The 21,318-nt window shown below is 41.4% G+C and overlaps 1 protein-coding gene across 1 annotated transcript in view; it reads left to right on the plus strand.

Annotated features, from left to right (window-relative positions):
- Positions 1-20,665, plus strand: part of clcn1a (chloride channel, voltage-sensitive 1a) — a 69,894-nt gene extending 49,229 nt beyond the window's left edge. Inside the window, exons 20-24 of the mRNA XM_033637859.2 lie at positions 698-780; positions 4,114-4,158; positions 6,692-6,796; positions 12,943-13,029; positions 15,994-20,665. Coding sequence (XP_033493750.1) covers positions 698-780; positions 4,114-4,158; positions 6,692-6,796; positions 12,943-13,029; positions 15,994-16,512 — 839 coding nt within the window. The 3' untranslated portion in view covers positions 16,513-20,665. The remainder of the gene's footprint in view (positions 1-697; positions 781-4,113; positions 4,159-6,691; positions 6,797-12,942; positions 13,030-15,993) is intronic.
- The last annotated feature ends 653 nt before the right edge of the window (positions 20,666-21,318 follow it).

A 21,318-nucleotide genomic window follows, 5' to 3' on the forward strand; every position in this document is an offset into this window, starting at 1 on the left:
AAGTCTGTGGAGTTTTTAACGAGCCAGTTACCATTTTGTTGAAACTTCTTACTCTTCTGGCATCTGCACAGAGACGCTCACAAGTGCATATGGATGAGGGTGATGCCATAGACATTTCTGCTGATTGACACCATCCCACTTGACTGACATGTTGCAGCAGAAAAGCACCAAGAAATGCTAATAGACAAGAAGAAACCCCCACCAAGTCAGCTGTACACTCCAGCCACTCACGTCCTTCCAACCATTTAGTCCACTAGATAAAAGGTCTAAACCATCTATTTTATTCATCGGTCAGTGTTTCACACTGTTTACCAAACTGACTCCGACAAGTTTGTTTGTCTCTGCCCTCAACAGATGTCAAACAGTAGTAATTAATAACTTCACAACCCTAACAGCAACGAGGGGAGGTTTGGCAGCATGTTCACTGCCAGTAACCAGATGGTATGTGTGTATCTATTGTGACACAGTCAACTTCTCAGCCGACCACACACAACAACAGACAGTCTTCCGGTGAAATGGTATCTAGGCAACAACAATAAGGAGCTGCATGGGTTGCCGCTGTCTTTCAGAACCTCCATTTATAGTCAGGTTATTTTCTCCAACAGTTTTAAGTCTTCCAAAAAGCTGCATCTGTATAATGTATTGACCTTCACCTGCTGCATCTCCCTCTTCACCTGTCTGTCTTTCCCTCTGCCAGAAAAAGGTCCTCTTCAGTCTGTGAGGAAAACACTCAGGAATCTCTTCACCTCTGAGAACAGAAAGACAGACGGACAGTCACAGGTGTGTGTATGCACTTTTTATTGCATGTCTGTCCATTCCTACGCATACTTGTGTGTATAGTTATAAATTAGATGCAACAGCATTCATTATGCACTGATGTATCAGCTAATATTTGTCTTGTTTACTGCCATTAGGCTATTGGCAAATAAGATGACTTTCACTAATGGCAGTGGCGGATGTTTTTCTGTTATGTCACATAAATTTTGCTCAGGCTGAAAAGCAGGGCTCAAGACTAACGGTGTCTTGTCATCTGAGAAACACTAGAAAACATGTCTGGGACAAAGAGAGATCTTACCGCAAGCGCCCTCAGGACAACAGGATGTGTTACATTCACTATTGCTGCGTCAGGAGATGCACCCTACCGTTCCCCTGATAATGCTACATTGTTTACATGTACTTTGTTGTTTTGCGACCATTATTGATGTAACATGTGCGGTTTGAACCCAGTAGCAGCACTGAAAACAGGCAGGACAGTTTGAAATTAACTTTGATTTACTGCTTGTTAATCACAGAATGATCAGGCAGGTAAACAACAGTTTAAGTCAGTTTCTTGGATCAAGACCTTCTGAGACACAGGTTCAGTCCAATACTTTAGGCATAGCATGCTGGCGCAGAGAGCTGGTATGTCACTGGCATCTGCTGCATGCACAGAACCAGTTCAAAAGTTTGCAGCTAAAAGGTAGCAGACAGGAGGTGATGTCAGATGAGCAGAGGGTCCGATACCAGGTGAACACACAAGGGAACACACCTGTGAGGAGCCTGCTGTAGGTTGGTCTGAACCGGCGAGGAGTCGAGGAACCAGCAGTGATGAGTGGATCCTGTGCCAGTCGCACACGCACAAATGCAGAATGTGCGGCCACATGAAGAGGTAATTCTTAGCACAGGAAATCACAGGTAGCAAATCAGGTAAACTCACAATGGAGAGCTGACTGGCAGTCTCTCCACATAGCCACATAGAACAGGTGAGCAGAAACCAGGAATGCAGTAGCAGAGCTTTTGGTCGAGGACAGAAGCCTGACTGGTTTACAGGTGAGCAGGCGAAGCAAGAGAGTCAGAGACAGGTGAGGTCAGCAACAAGAGAGAAGTCTGAGAACACACGCTGGAAAGTCTTGCATAAAAATGACAAGGAACAACCTGGCAATTAGAGTCTGTGAAGCTGGAGTATTCATAGTGGCAGGGAGTAATGAGGCACAGTTGAGTGGAGTTGGCTTGATGAGGTGGGTGTGGTGGCTCGGCAGGAGCAGGAGATGTTGGCAGGTAGGTGTGGTGGAGAAGTGGGGTGAGTGGAAATTTACTGGGTTCACAGGAAGAGTGGCATGTATGGCAGATCTGAAGATTGCACTCAAAGATAGTGTAATGAAGGGATGAATTACATAAAAACAGTTGTTACTTCTTTTAGAATGAAGATTTCTTTGGTTCCCTGGCACAAAAGGAGGACTAACTAACCATAAAATAAACAACACCACAAAAACATCGGTATAAGCTATAGGCCAAACTGTTATTTTAAACATTGGTGTTGGTCTCTGCCTGAAATTTCAAAATCTGCACATCCGCACTAGTGTTCTGTCTCTACTCAGTATGTCATGCTGGCAATCTTGCTCACTAACATCTTTGTGTGTTTCCTAATTTCTGTGTATTTTATGTCTTTGTAAACCTTTGTGCCCTTTCGTCTGTTCAGCCAACTATTCAGAGACGTCTGGAGTGTACTCAATAGCCAAGAATTTTTCCCTTGTGTTATGAACCATTGAAATGCAAATGATCCCCCCCCTCCTTTTGGCAAAGCCATCCCAAAACCACATCCTCACACTGGCACTGATAGAGATATAAATATTTATCCGTCACTTTTTGCAGAGTGAATTTTTCATTGTGGGGTCTGCTTTCTATTCAGGCAGATACACACTTATCTGATTGACAGACACACATGAATACACAACTGCTTCCTCAACCTCAGACAAACTCCCCAAAGTCGAGCATCTTTCTTTCAACCTTCTCATATGGAAATGGGGGTGCCAGATACTGGAGGTAGAGTTATTATTCGGCTTGGCGGTGAGCCTGGCTCACAGGGAAAGCAATACATGTCGTCTGTTTATACGAGCAGGAATGAAAACCACATTGGAAATAAGCATATGCTTGTAAGCTTGCAAGATTAGAATGTGATTTCTGTTGTGCCTACTGCTGTGCCCTGTGTATTACCAGTCTGATTCTCTATTATGGTTTTGGATTCAATCCTATTCCTGCAATGGGGATTGTTTTTACAGCAGCGAGCCACAACTCTACAGCCCAGAATATCAAATAGACTCACAGTAGGAAATTGCCACCAGTAATCAAGCCAAACCAGGGCTGAATTCTGGCTGCGAATCAGGTATTTGTCTATTTTATCGGCCCCTGATGGCAGGTACCCACACAGTGACCTTTAGAATATTATCTGGCTGGTTTAATAGCATCTTCTTGTTAATTCTTGCTATCATAGTATAATTGCTGTGGGTGCAGTAATAAACAAAAAGAAAGATAATACAGCTACACAGACTCACAATTACAGATTTGTGCAGGTGAGATAAAAAATAACAAGGGAGTTTGTAAAATGTCACACCTTTCATCCATTTATGCTTATGGAGTTAATCAAGAAAAGGTTAGCTCCCTGCTGCGCTCGGACATAGAAACCACACACCTGTCTCACGTTCTTTTTGTTGTCTAAGGACAGAAGCAGCCAAGCTGCCTGAACAGTGGGTGAATAATGAGGGACGCAACACTAATACATTCAGTTTCACAAAACAAGTCACAGCAGGTGTTGGCCTGAGTTTCACCTACTGCATCCAGTTTACTCACAAAGCTGCTGGATGTGCTGTGAGAGTGATGAACTGAGAAAAAGGGGATGAAAGCAACCTGATTTCAACAAATGTGTTACTGCAAATGTCATGATCACTGTGAAAGAGACATAAGTCCAATTCAGGATATTTATATATATTGTACATTGCATTTTTAAGAATAAAACAAGTGGTTATTTTATCTGCAGACACTTTAAAGACAGATTCAGGAATGCAAATAACTCGCTTTCTGGTATATTTTGCTTTTTTTTTTACATCAACTATTATTATTATTATTAATAATAATAATCCAAAAGTAAATGTTGAGTTATCAGATTTTCTATCTGAACTGAAGTTCTCTGATGAAGTGTATGCAGAAAGACAGACTGTGCTTTCAGTTACTTTCCCTTCGGTCCCCTCATGTAAGATTCAGGTGAGGTTTTCCTGATTTAGAGGTGACATTCAGGCACAGAAGTGACACACAAACATGTCTCATCTCTCATCTGTCTCTTCCTTTCTTTGTCCCCAGGAGCCCTGTCCTCCTCCCCTGTCAGACACAATGACACCAGAGGAGGTATGGTAATGGTGCAGTGATGGTGGATTTGCATGGTATTACAGAAGTGTCTGCTTAATGGTTTACAGCATGGTGATCAGATACTCACACCTGTGTTGAGTCACCAAACCTTGAGTCAAAAATGATTCTCAAGTCCAAGTAACCAAGGTGAAGTAACTTTTGGTATTAAAAAATGGCTGACAGCAAGGTCTGTTGATTATTTTTCAATGCTGTACACTTAATCATAATTCCATTTGACTCTGCTTTTTTGGGTTTGCAGCAGAAATCTCGGAACCAAGGAATATATGACCAAACCTGCATGACTATATGGAAAGAAATAAACTTTGTTGAAGAGACCCTGATATAAAAAATCAGAAATGATGAGCCTTACCTGTCAGCAGTATGAAATGACATTTAAAAACACATTTTATACACAAAATATAAACATTAAAAATATAATTCCATGTTATTCATTAAACTGTCCAGCATTATTATATAGAACTGAAAGCTCTACCATGAACAGACATTAACTAAAATTAAGTTGACTTTCACTGTGCGGTATTAATAGTTTTACTATAAATAATTAATAGCTTCATTTCAGAAGAAAAGTTTTGAGCACTACTTCTACCACAGATGCTGATCACTAAATCCGCCCCTGAAAAACATATCCGTCGCAGCTAGTCATGGCAGAAACATCAGTGAAATACACTAAGCGGATGTGCTAATTTCCAAAGAGGCACGTTATTTGCTTTCTATGACATAACCAGTGAGGGTAGAAAGTAGAGCAAGGATTTTATAGGTGGAGTTATTTTGCAGGAAGAAACGGGCCCAGACACACCAAACCGACATCAATGATCTAGTGGCGACAAAGGCCGACTGTTTCAGTGTCTCACGTTGCCTTTGTCTCGGCCAAAATGTTGCGCTTGAATACATCGCAAAGACTACAGCCAATGGCAAACTAGTGTGTGCAAGGAAATAACTCACCATACCAGCAGGCAGCGGTACTCTGTATTTGTTATTGCAAAAGATCAACAGGACTTATTCAAGACGCTAGTTATTTAGTTAGCACACTAAAAACACAACCTAATGTTAAAAGAGCTAATGATATTTACCATGTGCTAGCGAACAATAACAAACAGTCATGGACAGTATCTACTTAAGAGCTCAGTGGATAATAAAAATAACCTTACATGATATGACATGTTTGTTTCAACCCCACTCCCTCTATATGTAGTTGTTTGTTTACTTTCCTCACTTCTATTTCTTTTCTGATGCACTTAACTAAGCTGCCAATCAGAGGGATTTCTCCTACTGACAGGCCCCACCCTCTTGGACGCCAATTTGACATGCTTAATCAGAAAAAAAAAAAAGTATTGCCAACTATTGTCAACGGAGCAGGATACACCACAAAAACTAGGACAACAGACCACACAGACAATTACCAGCAGCCAGTTGTCGGCTTGGTGTGTCAGGATCTTTAGTTTTTTAAGTTAGTATACCATAGAAACACACCCAAGATGTGCCACTCATGGTGAGAAACACTGGGTCAATACACTGAGTGTTAACATCTTTAACTCAGCGGAGCCTTGAAGCTTCACCCTCACTGCTGCACTGTTGGCTTGTTTAATTAAAGTTTATTAATGTTGTACATGCTGTGTTCAAATCACACCAACTTCAACACTGCTAGTCCTCGGGTCCCCAGCAATACACCCACTAGGTGTGAAGCAGATCAGATAAACAGTTTGCAAGATATGCAAAGGACACACACACATTAACATACGTAGCACCAAAACTGTAAGAAGAGAGTGGTACTTATTGTGAATGCTGCCAAATCTCAATATTAGCATTCAACTCTGTGTCACATGTAGGTCACAGGTGTTAGAGATCTGTGTCACATTTGAGGAGACGACTCAGATTCAGAGCACTTTATCACTGCATTGTGAATGCAGCCAGAATGTTAAACGAGACATCTTTTTTTCATTGGAGAGCACCAAAACAATATTGTGCCCTCCAGTCCTGTTCTGTCTGTGGCTCTCCCTTTACTCTGCCTGGCACTTTCCCAAAATGCCTCATAACATCGGCCCGTAAATTCTACGAGACTGCTGCCCCTGTCACAGCAGGCAGAGGCTCGTAGGTAAAATCCATAGAGAGGCTAAAAGGTGTCAGACATCCTAAATCTCAGAGGGGAGACCGGTGACATGCAAGGACGCAACACAAGGTTTCAAGGTTTTTCACAGCTGCAAAACTCTCCTCAGTGAGAGCAAACCAACTGCTCCCTCCTGCACATACCGCTCACACACACCCACACACACATCTTCACTTTAACACCGACAAACAGCTTCTGATAATTTATTTAACAGTTAATATTATTGCCTGATAGGTATTTAATCCTATACTTTCTATATATCACCCATCATAAAAACAAATGCTGAGGTCTCCCCCGGCTGAACTTGTACATTTAAATAGGAGAGATTTTCCACCTCTATGGGAGCAAAGCTGAACTAATGCCAGCCTGTTCCACCTCTGTGACCTTCCTTTTTATCTTCTGCTACAGATCAAAGCGTGGGAAGAGGCAGAGATGGACAAGCCGATGGAAATCGATGAGATACGAATAGACCCTTCCCCTTTCCAGCTGGTTGAGAGAACATCATTGCACAAGGTTGGTGAGGAAAGACCGAGATAAGCACAGAGGTCGGCAGATGTTAAAATCAAAGTTTAACAGCTGTTTGAGGGAGCGCCTTGCCTTATTACTGGTATTTAGTGTCTATGAAAACAGGATATTGGCTCAAATGAAAGATGTGAATCAGTAGTAAATCACTAAATGAAAGACAGTTTCATCTCATGGTAGGGGTGCAAATAATTTACTCTGTGTGTGAAAGGGGCCTTGTTCATAAAAACCTTGCTTAGCAGGACTAAATGTGATCAGAAACTCCATCCATCCTTATCTTCCACTTATCCAGGGCCAGGACATGGCCGCAGCAGAATAAGCAAGGCATTCTAAACGTCTCTCTCCCCAGCAACATTTTTCAGCTCCTCCTGGGGCATCCTGAGGAGTTAATGGGCCAGCTGAGGTAGATATCTCTCCAGCATGTTCTGGGTCCACCCTGGGGTCTCCTACCAGTTGGACATGCACAGACACCTCTAACGGGAGGCACCCAGGAGGCATCCTGATCAGATGCCTGAGCCACCTCAACTGACCCCTATGACGAGCTCCCTCTGATTGTCTGAGCTCCTCACCCTGTCTCTAAGGCTGAGCCCAGCCACCAGAGGAAGTTCATTTCAGCTCCTTGTATCTGCAATTTTATTCTCTCTGTCACTACCCAAAACTCATGACCATAGGTGAGGGTTGGAGTGAAGATGGAGTGGTTAAGTGAGAGCTTTGCTCAGCGCTCTCTAAACCCTGGTTCTTCAACAGGTTGGTCTGTTGATACAGGTCAAGACTGCAGCCAGAGGCTGATATGGAACTCTGCCAGATAACCTCTATCTGCCTGGTTTAGTATGCAGCTTAGCTTTAAAGCTATAGTTGGTAATGTTGGAGAGCTAGCAAGATTTGAAAGCGGCACCTCCTCTAAGCTCCACCCCCTCCTCCCCCTCCCGTCAGTGACCCACAAACTTGAACGTGCATCCTGCAGTACACCGGCAGAGAAGCTAATGTTAGCATTGGGCTAATATGAGCTACAAAAGTAGCTAAGTTGGCTAACGTTACATATTCCATGAAAATAACAAATCCCCCAGCAACCTCTGCATCACTTTTCAGGCCCTTCAGCTCCCTCAGTTTTCTCCACCGTTCAAAAGCTGCAATGCTGGTTGACTCTGGTTTGTCCTCTCGCTTTATCCAAAGCCTTTTTCGTCGCAGCCTTTTCTGCCTCCAGCTTTCTCTTCTTAGCCTGTTTAGCGGGGCGAGCCGTTACAAGTAATGCTGGAATTGATACTTTTGGCTGCATTTTCTCTGCCATTGTTCAGCAAACTCCTGATAACTCTGTATTTCTGCTGAGGAGTGTGTTGAATATTTCTGGCAACAATGACACGTGATGAGTGCAAGCAGGGAGGGAGGGAGGGAGGGAGGGACGGAGGGGGACTCGTGCAGGACCAGAGTGATATATAAGGACGAGACATGAAGGCATCTGAATGGTTCTTTCCACTCGCACTGAGAGGCAGGGATTGGTCAGAGTTTCTACAGGTCTGCAGCTGCCACAGAGGTCTGATTTTTTTCGTTCCTTTTTCTGAGCACATTATGTATTGACTACTCTCAGGATGGAAGGACCATTTCACACAGTATAACAAAAAGTGTTTCTGAACAGGATTACCAACTATAGCTTTAAACAATATATAAAAGGGGTCCCTGCTCCATCTTTCAACTAAGTGGTCCTTGGCCTCAAAAATGTTGAAGACCCCTGCTCAAAAACCACAACTAACCAGCTCATGCTGTACTGATCCACCTATCCATCTCATGCCCCAAGATACTTGAACTCCTCCACTTGTGGCAGTTACTAGGAGTGGTTAAAGACGCCACATAATTAAATATTTTGGAAACAGAATTTTGTTTTGTCTTCATAGATTCATTAATCCAGTGGTAAATCTATCAAATTTGAAATTCCCAAACCAGGGGAAAATGTAATTTTGATTTTTTTTTTTTTTTTTTTTAATTGACTTAAAGGTGATTTGTAGGACATTGTAATCTATCTTGTATAGTGGCCATGGCATCACTTTACCACTGAAAATACCACTGATTTATGTTTTAGTGAATGGAATGTTTAGAACCACTCACTGGAAACATCAGTTACATTAATCATTGTTCTAAACCACACGTGTAGCATTGTTTGCATCCTCAATTTTATTGCTTTTGATGTAGATGCACGAAAGGGGCGATTAAAAAAAACCAAACAAACCCAAAAACGTCTCATGTGACAAGGAGCGACCAATCACAGCCTGCAGATATCTTTCCTGTCTTCCATAAATATCAGTCGTTTGGTAAATATGGAGGGGGAGTTGATCATTTTAGTGCAGGGCTTCCCAGAGCTTTACAGTCTGTCCCACAGACAATATCTTAGTACACACCTGGAAGAACATCTGTATCAAACTCAAGATTTTTTTGTTAGTTGGCTATGATACGGTGCTTGTTATGGTTGCTTAGCAACGTCAGGAGCAACCTGCCTCCACGCCCTTGAAAGTTGGCTCAAGAGTAGCACCTAGCACCTGATCTCAGATGTTTCAGGCAGTAAAAGATGTAGCATATGTCTTGGCCCTTAATCAGCAGCTGTTTGTGGGAACCACTTGTCTGCTGTAGCTGCTACGTAATAATAACAATAAACTTGTTGAGGCCTTTTTGATATAAGTCCAAACATTTTGGAGGACTTGTGCTACATGCCAAGACATGCTCCACTCTCAGCAGCAGGTTTACTGTTTTGTGTTTGCAATTTGAAAAAAAAGGCTCCAGCAGCATAACGTAGCCGTTCAAGTGACCACTGACACTCTGCTTTCAGGTGTCATGCAGTGTCATGTCATACAGTAAACAAGGGGCAGTACAGTGGTGCAGTACTTAGCACTGTCGCCTCACAACAAGAGACATCCGGGTCCTGACAATTGCCGGGGCCCTTCTGTGTGGAGTTTGCATGTTCTCCTGGTGTCAGCGTTGGTTTTCTCCAGGTTCTCTTGCTTCCTCCCACACACCAAAGACATGCAGGTTAGGTTAATTGGTGATTCTAAAGTGCCCATAGGTTTGAATGGTTGTCTGTCTCTGTGTGTCAGCCTGGCAACCTCCCCCCTGCATCAGCCCCCCTGTGACCCTGAACAGGATAAGCGGTTACAGATAATGAATGAATGCACAGTAAGAGCATGTTTGTATGTGCCTGAGGCAATTATTATTCATTCAACGACTTCATTTCCATCACCATTTATTGCACGGTTGCTTCATTTAAAAAGGAAAATATCTCAAGCGAACATAAAAAAAATTCTAAGACAAAATATTGTATTTTCCTTACATTTTCATTCAAATGTATTATTCACTACATCCTAATTTGCATGAAAATACTTGGATGGATAGCCTGCAGCTGATTTTATTGCAAAGCATAAATTTGCCATGGACAAGAGTTTATGATATTTGTCACCAGTTTTTTAAAGCAAAGAAGCATATAAATGGAGTTCAGCACCTCGAGCAGTCGTTGAGTCTTTTGTTGATGCTCCCACACTCGCCCCCTTAAGTTGTTTACCTCTGTAACATCTCATTCACCAGGGGATGTAAATAACCTTGGCAGAAGAGTAATGGCACATGAAAAACACTCAGTGAAGACTTGGATTTATTCACATAGTGTCTTCTCACTAAATGGAGATCGACACAACATTTCATTTCTGACTGAGATAGAATCTTATTAACTGTAGTCAGTAGGTGGAGGGGCTGTTACATAATCACCCAAATATTGATATGTGGGAGTTGTGCCTGTTGGTTCTAAATGGAGAAAGTTTTCATTTGTTAACAGTCATCATGAGGCAAAGTTCCATCTTTTAAAAACCATTGTTTCTGCCGGAGAGGTAAACAAAAGAAGCACCCACGTGTTATACTTGACAATTCATTCATTCTCTGGTCAGTACAGAAGCAGTACCGCTCTCGATGAAAACTCAACAATAGTTGCTTCGGGAGGGGAGACTGTTGAAGCACGTTCATGTTTTATTTCATGTTTGCTGTGTGGGCTAACAGTCAGGGAATCTCTGTTGATTGAGCATGGGTGCAAAGGCAGCACTTGCATCATGTCACTGTTAGAGCCACAGATGTTTCACATTCCACATGATCATAGTGAGTAAAGTCGGAATTTCCAACCTCGACAGTGGGTACGGTTACATGATGGCTTCTCATTCGGAATGAAATAAATCTGAATGAAATCATTCAGAATTAAAGTCTTTCCAGGTAGTTTACATGGGAAATATTCATTCCGAATGAGGGTTTACACGGGAGATCAGTTTAATCGCCTTATTCAGGTCCACGCAAGGTTTGGGGCAGGGAAGGTTTCTGATTGGATAGGGGGCAGGGCAGATGTCACGTGTTTACGTTTACTGGAAGAAAACACTGTAGTCCTCATTCCGGATAACAAGATGATTGACGACGTCGTTCTTAGTGCCTTTTTCAGGCTTATTTTGCTTATAGTCTTGAAGCAGCAGTACGACAACAACCTTGTTCTGCTAATGCTTTGTCTGTTGAGGAGGAGAAGGGAGGTAGAAGGTCAAAGAAGGGAGACAGAAGCTGCCATCTTGTTGCACGCACGCTATACACATCATCGCGCCAGAAGGGCAAGGAAACGAGTATGCGCAGAAAGACCAGAATGAACTTAAAGAGGAATGAGTGTATACAAGTGCGAGAAATTCTTTCATTCAGAATTAGAAATGGAATATTCCAGCCCCTTACATCGGATTGAATTTTCAATCGCTTTGGCCATTTTCATTCCGAATTAGGTGTTTACAAGATCACTTTTAATAGGAATGAACTTTCATTCCGAATGAAAAAGGAATTAAACTGTCCATGTAAATGCACTCAGTATTTTCCCATGCTTTTTTGTCCAAGTGACGAGTGGAAACAATTTTTGAAACTGGTGAGGTTGCTGCGGTGGCAAAAAAGGCTGCAGCATAGCATCTTGGGGTATATGCATCGTCAATGTACGTCCAGTAACAAAATTATGGAAAGGATCCCAACAGAGAAAGAGTAGGATCATTTTTATTTAACCAGATACAGCCCCAACAATGACTATAGCCAAACCCACCAGACTGCCTTTAAATACACAGCAATGTATCATTGTATAACACTTCATTCAAAGTCAACAGAAACAAAATACAGCCCACAAACACTGTCTTGGTTTGTCTTTTCACTGTTCCAACCATCATCAGTTCTGCTTTGATTGACATAATCCCTTAAATCACTCAGTTAGATGTGAAAACCTGCTGGCTCTATGCACGGCAAATCACTGTTTATATAAATGGAGTCTGGTGGCTTTGGCAATGCTGATTTCTGGTTAAACAAAAGTAATCTTACCATAACAAATAGGTCTATCTCTGTATGGATCCTTTTCATAGTATTCTCAGACACTTGGAATAACAATCTGAGTCTGTCAGTGGCAAAAACAAACACTTTTAAGTGGTCCTTCATTGACAGTGCGAACATGCCCTGAGTGGTTACATTACAGCCTGTTATCATGCAGCTTTCTGGCTCAATACTGGACCAAATTCAAAAATTGTTGCTCACATAGGTGACAAAGACACAATAAAAAGTGAAAATAGTTCAATATGAAAAATATGGAGCTTACCTGCATTGTAAAATCAGTGTTAAATGCTTGTATCCTCATTATGACAGATGTGAGGGTGATGCAGCATTTCCGGATATCTGCAGGATGCTGGAGCATGCAAACAGCTTGAATCATTGCTGGGTTTTTTCTTTCTTTCTTTGTTTTTTTTTCATCAGTGTAATTTCATTATCATGGTAAGATACTGCTTATTCATGAGCAAAAGGGGGCTTTGTGATCGAGGTGTGCTGATGCATACAAAGAGCTCATCTATAGTGCGACCTTGGTCAGATAATGAACAGAATATTTTGAGCATGGGAAGGACTCAAGGACTTTGTCTTCACCTGGTTCACCTGGAGCCTGGAGCCAGTTTGCTTTCATCTTTCTGTCTTTGTTGCATCGTGTCTAGACGGAGCTGACAGAAGAGCACAGAGCCTGTAAATTGTCTGGAGTCACAGACAGATGTAAAAAGGCCGTCTTGGTCTGAGGGGTACAAGTTTGTTGTAATTTGACGTGTGACCTTTCCACTCTGTCTCCACAGACCCACACCTTATTCTCACTGCTGGGGCTTAGTCATGCTTATGTGACCAGTATCGGCAAACTGGTGGGAGTGGTGGCACTGAAAGAGGTAAGAAACTTGAATTCAGCTTACGTGAGTTTTCAGGCATATTCCTATTCCTGCATGTGAGTGTTTTTGTGAGAGTGTGTATCTGTCTGTTTGCAGCTAAGCTTGCAAACTACTGGACCAATCAGCCTAATATGTTGTGTACATGTACGGTTGCTCAAGGACTTCTCATGGTCGCGAATGGTGATTCAAAATAGTTGAAAAACCTGTTTTATTGATTGTTTTTAATCATCATTGACTGCTGACTCCCCACTCCTCTTAACTGACTGGTAGGGTAACAAGTTTTCCAGAAATCGGCTCAGCTACAATCAACAATCATTACCATCTGTTGCAGGCCTTTGTTGTGGCTCTAATCTGACATCCATTGAGAAGTTCAGTCTTGAACCAGAGCATCTGCAGATTAATTTCATACATGATATGTTTTGATCCACTGAAGTTAAGCACGTGACCAGATCAGTAAATCACCAATTTTGTTACCTTTGCAGCCATCTTAACTGTAAGGGAGCAAGGAGGGTCAAATCCATAGGGTGCAGCTGCGACAAGTTCCAGCTGCTGTAGCTGCGATCTGTTTTTTGTTCTGTCCGCTATACAGCGTTTCAGAAACTGAGTGTTTTGTTCTCCTGATGTAATAGATTTTGCAGATTTTGTTGATTTGGTAATTTTTTCTTGATATCCAGGGGGTTGATGCGTCAAACAAACACCAACCTTCACCCAGGAGAATGGTGGTCAAGTCCTGTAAGATTATAAAGCCAAACCTTGTTATTTTTTCCTAAACCTAAACACATGCTTTAGTTATTGATGAAAAAAATATATAATTTTTGCAGTGTTTTACAGATGTAGTGCGTTTTTTTGAAAGAGACTGTATGTGAATGGTAAATTTCCAGTAAAAACTGAAATGTATTTTGAAAACAGACAATGCATGTAACAGGCAGAACTTGACACGGTGTCCCAGAATGAACGAATGCACCCAGGGTACCTTGCGCATCGTATCTGGACGTGAAAGTCCGTGACTAAACGTCGATATGTGACGAGGTCAGAGTGAAAATGGACTGCTCTGTGCAGTGCACTGTGGCTTCTTTAAACATAGACAAAGTGCTTATTTTTATTAGGTGCGGGGACGCTTCTGAAATGCGCTGGAGCAGCTTTGATGAATTTACAGGAGTTGTCTAAAGGCTGCCTGGTGAAGATCTGCACTCTACTGAGTGCCCTTGTCTATCTATTATTAATTAATAATTCTAAACACACATGCTTGCTGTTGAAAGTTAGAAGTCTTTGCTTGTCTGTCTTGACTTTGGAGCAAACACAAGTCCAGTTTGCTTCTGATTTGCTTAGAGTCTCATAAAGCTTTTTGAATTATGTATGAGTATTTTGTTAGCGTAATCAATATCCCCTCCATATAGCCCCGTTTCCACCAAACACTTTGGGTATGGTATCTTTTGAACCAAAAGTAACCCTTTAGACATGGTACCTTAGTGATGGCCAAATGAAGCCTCATGAAGCATTTTCTTTATTTTATGAGCCCACTAGATGCCGCTCTTGGTTTAAAGAGAGAAACTCAAAGAATGGCAATTCAGTGTGCTTTAAAAAAAAAAAAAAGCGCCATCTAGTGGGCTCATAAAATGGAGGAAATGCTTCATGAGGCTTCATTTGGCCATCACTATGGTACCTAGATCCTGGTGATTCCACTGCAAACAGTACTCTTTCATGTGGGCGGGGCTGTTGTCACTCACTACTCCATCCAGCACTCACTGTATTTCCTCATTACCGGTGACACAAATGGAAGTCTGCACCTTGTTTATCATTCACAGAATGGAGTTACACGTTGACATTTTCAGAAGAAAATAAAACAGGCTGCAGTGAGAGTCTCTCTCCATGGGATATTTAAAAATAGTGGGTTTGTGCATTTAGTCCTTCTAAGGCAAGCTCAGGGGTTTAGTGTTGCTGTAGCCCACAGGAACCGTGCTTTGCAATGCTTTTTTTTTTTTCTCCGAGTGAGGATTAGAATATATGCAGTTCACATAACCCAGTCAAAATTGATATTCATATACTCTTGAAGATCCACTCATTACCAAAAGTGTATGTCATATAAAAACTCAAGTAATGGTCAAAGTTGTCATAAGGAATATTTAAGGTGTGTTAATTGATTTACGTTGCAATGTCATGCATTGAGTAACATTAAGAGTTAACATTCCACCTTAAAAGTTGTCAGCAGTCGGCCCAGTGACTGAAGTTATTTTTTCTCTGACCACAGCTGCTGCAAGAGGCAGCAAGACATCCTTTCATTTTATAGTTACAGTTTACTAATAAAACTCTCCACAGTATGAACAGTCGTTACATGAGCTTCGAAACCAGACACAGCTCGGCCCAGAGCAGAGTGACCGTCCTTTATTGACCAATCAGCAGACTGCAGAGTTCACAGCTCCACCTTTTAGTGCCAGATCTGTTTGCTAGGTACCCCAAAAGAGAGGTGACCAAAAATGGGGACGGTACAGAACAGTTCCATTGGTACCATCCACAACTTTTCACAGTGGCAACAGAAAAACAGCGTACCTAACTGAACTGTACCGTAGTGCTCGGTGGAAACGGGGCTTAAGTTTCAGACTTTCTTTGATTTACATCATTTCTTCTGTCTTTACCTGTTATTGTCTCTGTCTCCACTCTTGTGTCACACCTCTACCCCTAAACCTAATTTTCTTTTGCTTTTCTTCCTCACTATAATCCCTTCTTCCAATTACACAACAATCTCTCTATCATTTGTGCTGTCTTCTCTCTCACTCTTATGTCCTTTCTTTTTCTATCTTTCCTCTTTTTCTTCCTGTTTTCTTTGGACTCATACTTTAATGCTGTCTTCCTACTGCTGTGCCCTCTGACTTCCTTTTCTTACATTTCACCTCTCTTCTTCCTTCCATCTTTTCCACCACCATCTTATCTACTCATCCTTTCCTTCCTCTTCTTCTCCTCCTCCAGCTCCAGAAAGCCATCGAGGGCTCCACGCGCTCTGGTGTCCGGCTCCGTCCTCCCCTCGCCAGCTTTCGCGACATCAACAACCACAACTCTGTCTCTAAACCTCCACCTTCTTCTCCCGCTGTGCCTTCCTCTCCGACCTCCACCTCCGCTCCCTCAACTACGACTGCTCCCCAACCTCCATCCCCCTCTCCCCCGCACCACCACCACCACCATCATCTTCATTACCATGAGAATGAAAGAGAGGTGTGGATCGAGGGCGTGACGATGGAGGTGGAGGACAGCAGCAGCTGTAGCGCGGGAAGTGGCGGTGTTAGCAGCAGCACCGGGGCCTGCAGCTCACCCAGTGGGAGCTGCAGCTACAACAGCAACCTCACCCTGCCTCCCTCCACTACTCCACCTCCAGTCCCCTCTTCCTCCACTCCTCCTCTTCCTCCTTCTCCTCCTCCCTCCCCTGGCCTGAGACCCTTACAGAGACTCCTTGAGGGGGATGAAGACAGTGATGATGAGCCAATGGTTTAGATAAGACAAGAGTGTTGGTTATGTTTTTTATAATGGAAAACTTTTTTAATGGTTTGAGTTTTTTCTTTTGTTCTTAATTTGTTGCTCCGGTCTTTGGACACTCATTTACCTCTTTTTGTCACCACTTAGGTAGAGAAAAGATTTGTTTGCTTGAAGCTACGCCGAGCTAGGCTTAACTCTTCTTGTTTTGAGGACAGTTTATCCCACACTTACTGACTGTCTGCTCATTTTACAGACCTTCGCCCACCACAGTTCTCTGTCTTTCCTTAATAAGCTCTGTATGTGTGTGTTTTTTGATACTTTTCCTGCCTCAATTCCATCTCATTTTCTCTTTCTAGTTGTTTTTCACAGAGTTTCAAGGGTTCAAACAAAGTAGCTTGTACCCTTGCCACTGATATCCGCTATTTCAAATTTTTACACCAAAAAAACCCCAGCATTACGACAACAATAGCAACCAAAACTGACCATTAAAAGGCTGAAGAATGAATTATTTTACTGTTAGTGGCTCCTCAAGGTAACATAACTAACTCCTAGTTTGCTCATTTTCTGGTACATACTTGCATTTTGTAGAGATGCAGCGATTTTGAAATGATGGGCCGATAGTGATATTAATGTTTAAATAACAATTGGCTGATACCAATACGGATGTTTTTATGTTGTTTTGTTGTTGTTATTTATGCCCCCTTTTGTGCCAGGGAAACAAAAAAATATACACTATCAAAAAAATAGCCATTCAGCTCTTCATTACACTACCTTTGAATAAGCACGAATGTAGTCATACAAATTTATGAAACAACCTTTAATATAACTTGTCATAAAACATCTTTTGAAACAATAAATGCCTCAAAAGCATTTTACTTCATATAATATGACATTTCTTTAGTATCTATTTTATATTGCTGCAAAAACATCAAAAAATTTCTCCTTCAAAGAGCTATTTTATTCAAGTTTCCCACCAAAAGTTACATTTTTTTCACGATTACATTGAACACATCATGAGAACATTATAATTTACCCCCGCCCAATACTAATTTTTACTGAATGAAGCTTGAACATAACGTAATGAAACCTCCTTGAGCTGATAGTTGAGGCCACCGGCTGCTAACAGCTAACTTTAACTAGCTCTCTTCCTGCCGATGTCCACACAGATTAGACAGTAATGAGTTTACCATGTTCTTTCCTGCCAAGATGTCCTGGAGAAGATTATTCGTCCAAAACATATTTCCTATTGTCCCTGGGACGACAGAACACTGGTTGCTACTCGCCATCTCGTCACAGAACAGTGACATTACAGAGCCCGTTTGCCAAACAGTCTTTGTATTCTTCTTGTGCCTGCTCATTGTTTTAAGTTCGTGGTAAACAACGGCAACAGTGCTGACAGAGCTAACAGTGTTAAATAGGAAGGAGTTAGAGAATGGGTGATACAATTCTACAGTGATGCCATCCCGATATCAACGGTAACTGCCGTAAGAGCACAGTGCAAAATGGCAGCAATAAGCAAACCAGCAAGATACACACATACAGGTGAAGACATCTGTTACGAGCTGACGTCAGCTTGTCTCGAAAGAAGAAAAAACGTTGGAAACAGAGAATTTAGAAGTTTTACATGCATTTACCTCATTTGAAAGTTTGTTTGATATGAACATCCAACATTGTTACATTACATAAATATATATGACAAAAAAGAAGGGAAAGCATAATAGGTCTCCTTTTAGTATCATGAAGAATTCACTTAAAAAAATATTACAGAAGAATAAATGTATAATGCAATGCCATACACTGCATTGTCCCACTTTTGATTTTGATTGATGAGGCATATCTCTGTATCACAGTGGTTTCCAGCACCACATATGTTGCATATTTGTATTTTTATTAACATAATAGGAAGAGTAATCCAAACCTGCGCTGCCCAGAAGTGAACCCAGTAAATTCCAGCACAGCGGTTGTGTTACCTGATCGTTTATGTGTCTTTAAAAAAAAGAGTTTTATCGGATGAGAGCAGGAGTTATTGATTTTCTGAACTGGCAGCAGACCATCTGGATAGCAGCAGACTAATGGAGCTGCTCAGTCCGCTGTGGAAGATTGGCCGAAGCCCCAAAACGACCTCCAAATTGTGTGCTGACCTTGTAAATGCAGCCTCAGAGCTCATCTCATCACGGTTAAGTTGATAGATGGTTCAGCTAAAGGCGGCTGACAACAGCCCAATCTGGCTGCGTAGGACCATTTTTTCCCCCTCTTCCCTAATAAGGATGCCTTCCAGATTTTGCAGAAATCCCACATGACTACTTTACTTTTTTATTTAATAATGATGAGGATAATGTTGCACAAATAAACAACACAAGCCTTTCATTCCAAATTATGACATGATTCATGCTCCAAAAACAGTGACAATACAAAGTGATGACTAACTGTCAAGATGGTGAGAGACAGCTGACATTTTCTTACATAACATCTATGTTAAATGAAGATGCAGATGTATGTTGACAGAGAGATATTTGCCAATCAGTGCATTAATTAGCTTTATGAATTCCCTCATTAGCAAAGCTGTTTAATATAGACCTGACTGTTGAAGCTGTTCATGTGACATGTCCTTCTCTCAGCAGCTACCAAAGTGATGATTTTCATTCTAGTTCTTAAAAACTTAAGGGAAACCACAGGACTGCAAATGCCATTACTCAGCCCCCCAGATGATCATTTCTATACCAATTACTCACCCTGTGTAACACTTAATTTATGAAGAAAACTTGCCTCTACAGTGAACGGAGAATCCAAAAACAGAGATTTTTTTAAGGATTGAAGTCATGGAGATTGTTTAACAACAGCAAAATATCAAAACATCTGTTTAAAAAATCTCACACAATTCTTGCAGTATAATCTGTCTCATTTATCCAGTCGTACACTCAGCACTTCCTAAACAGACAGCCCTTTCTAACAAGGAACAAACTGTTCGTCTTTGAAAGGGTAAGTTTGGATTCACCAAAGTCACATAATAACACAAACTAACTGATTGAGGCAGTGGCAGACCAGCAGCTCCTGTGTTCAGCTCGGTAAAAAGACTATATTTGTCAATGGAGTCTGGCTTTGAAGAGAGCAAAGATAAGTTTCACTTTCAGTTCAGTTCCCTGTTGCAAAGGGCTGTCTGTTTGATAAGCACTGAGCATACCACTGGATAAATGAGACTTGGATTATATTGCAAAAGTTGTGTGAGCATTTTTAATAGATGTTTAATATAGTTTTGATGTTGTTAAACACGGGCCCCTGTAAATTCAGTTCATTCCAAATTTTTCAGTTTATTCATTCAGCAGAGGCATACAAGAAAAAAGGTTTCTTCATAATTTCATCATAACATAGGGTGAGTAATTGATCCACAAATGGTCATTTGAGAGCCAAAGTATTTGTCTAATAACTGTATTTGAGTTGTTGAACTTTTCTCCTTGTGCTGCACCCTTCCTTTTCATTTCTCCCTCCGTCTCCTCTTACACTGCCCTCATCTCCTGGATTCAGTTTCTCAGGTGCTGCCTTAAAAGTCTTTAAACCTTCAGATTTCACAAAAAACATTTTCTTTACGTCTGTGTGAATTGAATTGTGTGTGTCTATTTCTTAAGAGAGCTCTGTACCCGTGTAAGTGGGAATATCTTTTGTCTGTCTGTGGTTGTGGTTTCATATATTTATTTATTTATCTTTTAGTAGAGTCAAATGTTATCTTCAAATTTATAAAACTGTGAAAGATGTAGTAAAATAAAGTTTTATAAAGTGAAATGCTTTAATTCTTTGCCGTCATGTGTTTGAATTTGGCCATCATTTATCCAGGTCAGGCATGTTATAAAGACATACCAGGACAGTTTTACTCAGTCAGCTGGAACAAGAGAAAGTTGAAATGCAGAAATGTTGATTTTTGCTTCAGATAATACAGTACAATTGAAATCTTTCACATTTTTCAATATGTCAAAAACACAATGTCACTGTTGAGAAACTGTGATTTTTTGATTAATAAAGTACTAGTCCATACCCACTGAGTACAGCATACCATACCATGACTTAGTCATACCAAAAATTAGAAGAAAAAAAAACCCAAACATTCAGCCACAGTGGGAGCCACAGCGATCGGTCGCATTTTAGCCATTTTTAAGCATTTTTCTGTTGTTATAGCGCCACCCAGTTGCCAATTAGAGTTAAATTTCTCCAGTCACCTTGAGGCGTCCTGTTCTACATATCTACCAAGTTTAGTAAAAATCAATATGGCGGTTAGGCCTAGATAAGAAATTAGCTCTCTAGCGCCCCCATTTTGTTTGATAGGGTCAATAATGGAGGGGTCCCCTCAGATTATGTGTAGTCATATGCCTACAAAGTTGCGTGGTGATCAGTGAAACCCTTGAGATGTTATACACTTTTATGTGATGAGCCACGACCTCCGCAATATTCATTGCCTTATAGAAGCTCAGTTTTAGTAAGTTTTCTAACTTTTGCCAAGAGGGAACTTTAGATATTGGTCCCTAGATTATGTTCACCGAGTTTCATGCAGATCGGTCAAACTTCCTAGGAAGAGATCGATTTTAAGTGTTCTTCAAAAAATTCAAAATAGCGGAAAATCTGTATAACCAGAAGTTATGGGTTCTTGTGGCAAATTTGTTCCTCATGAGGAGAGGCATCTCTGTGCAAAGTTTCATGTCTCTACGACACACGGTTGCTATAGCGCCCTCCTTTGGCCAATTGATGTAATATTGCTTCATTCGCATCCTCCCATGACCCTCTACCACTGTGCCAAATTTCACATGGATTGACCAAGTCAGTGAGGAGAAAAACGTG

The sequence above is a fragment of the Epinephelus lanceolatus genome, chromosome 16 (genome assembly GCF_041903045.1).
Source record: "Epinephelus lanceolatus isolate andai-2023 chromosome 16, ASM4190304v1, whole genome shotgun sequence".
In the NCBI taxonomy this organism is placed as follows: domain Eukaryota; kingdom Metazoa; phylum Chordata; class Actinopteri; order Perciformes; family Serranidae; genus Epinephelus; species Epinephelus lanceolatus.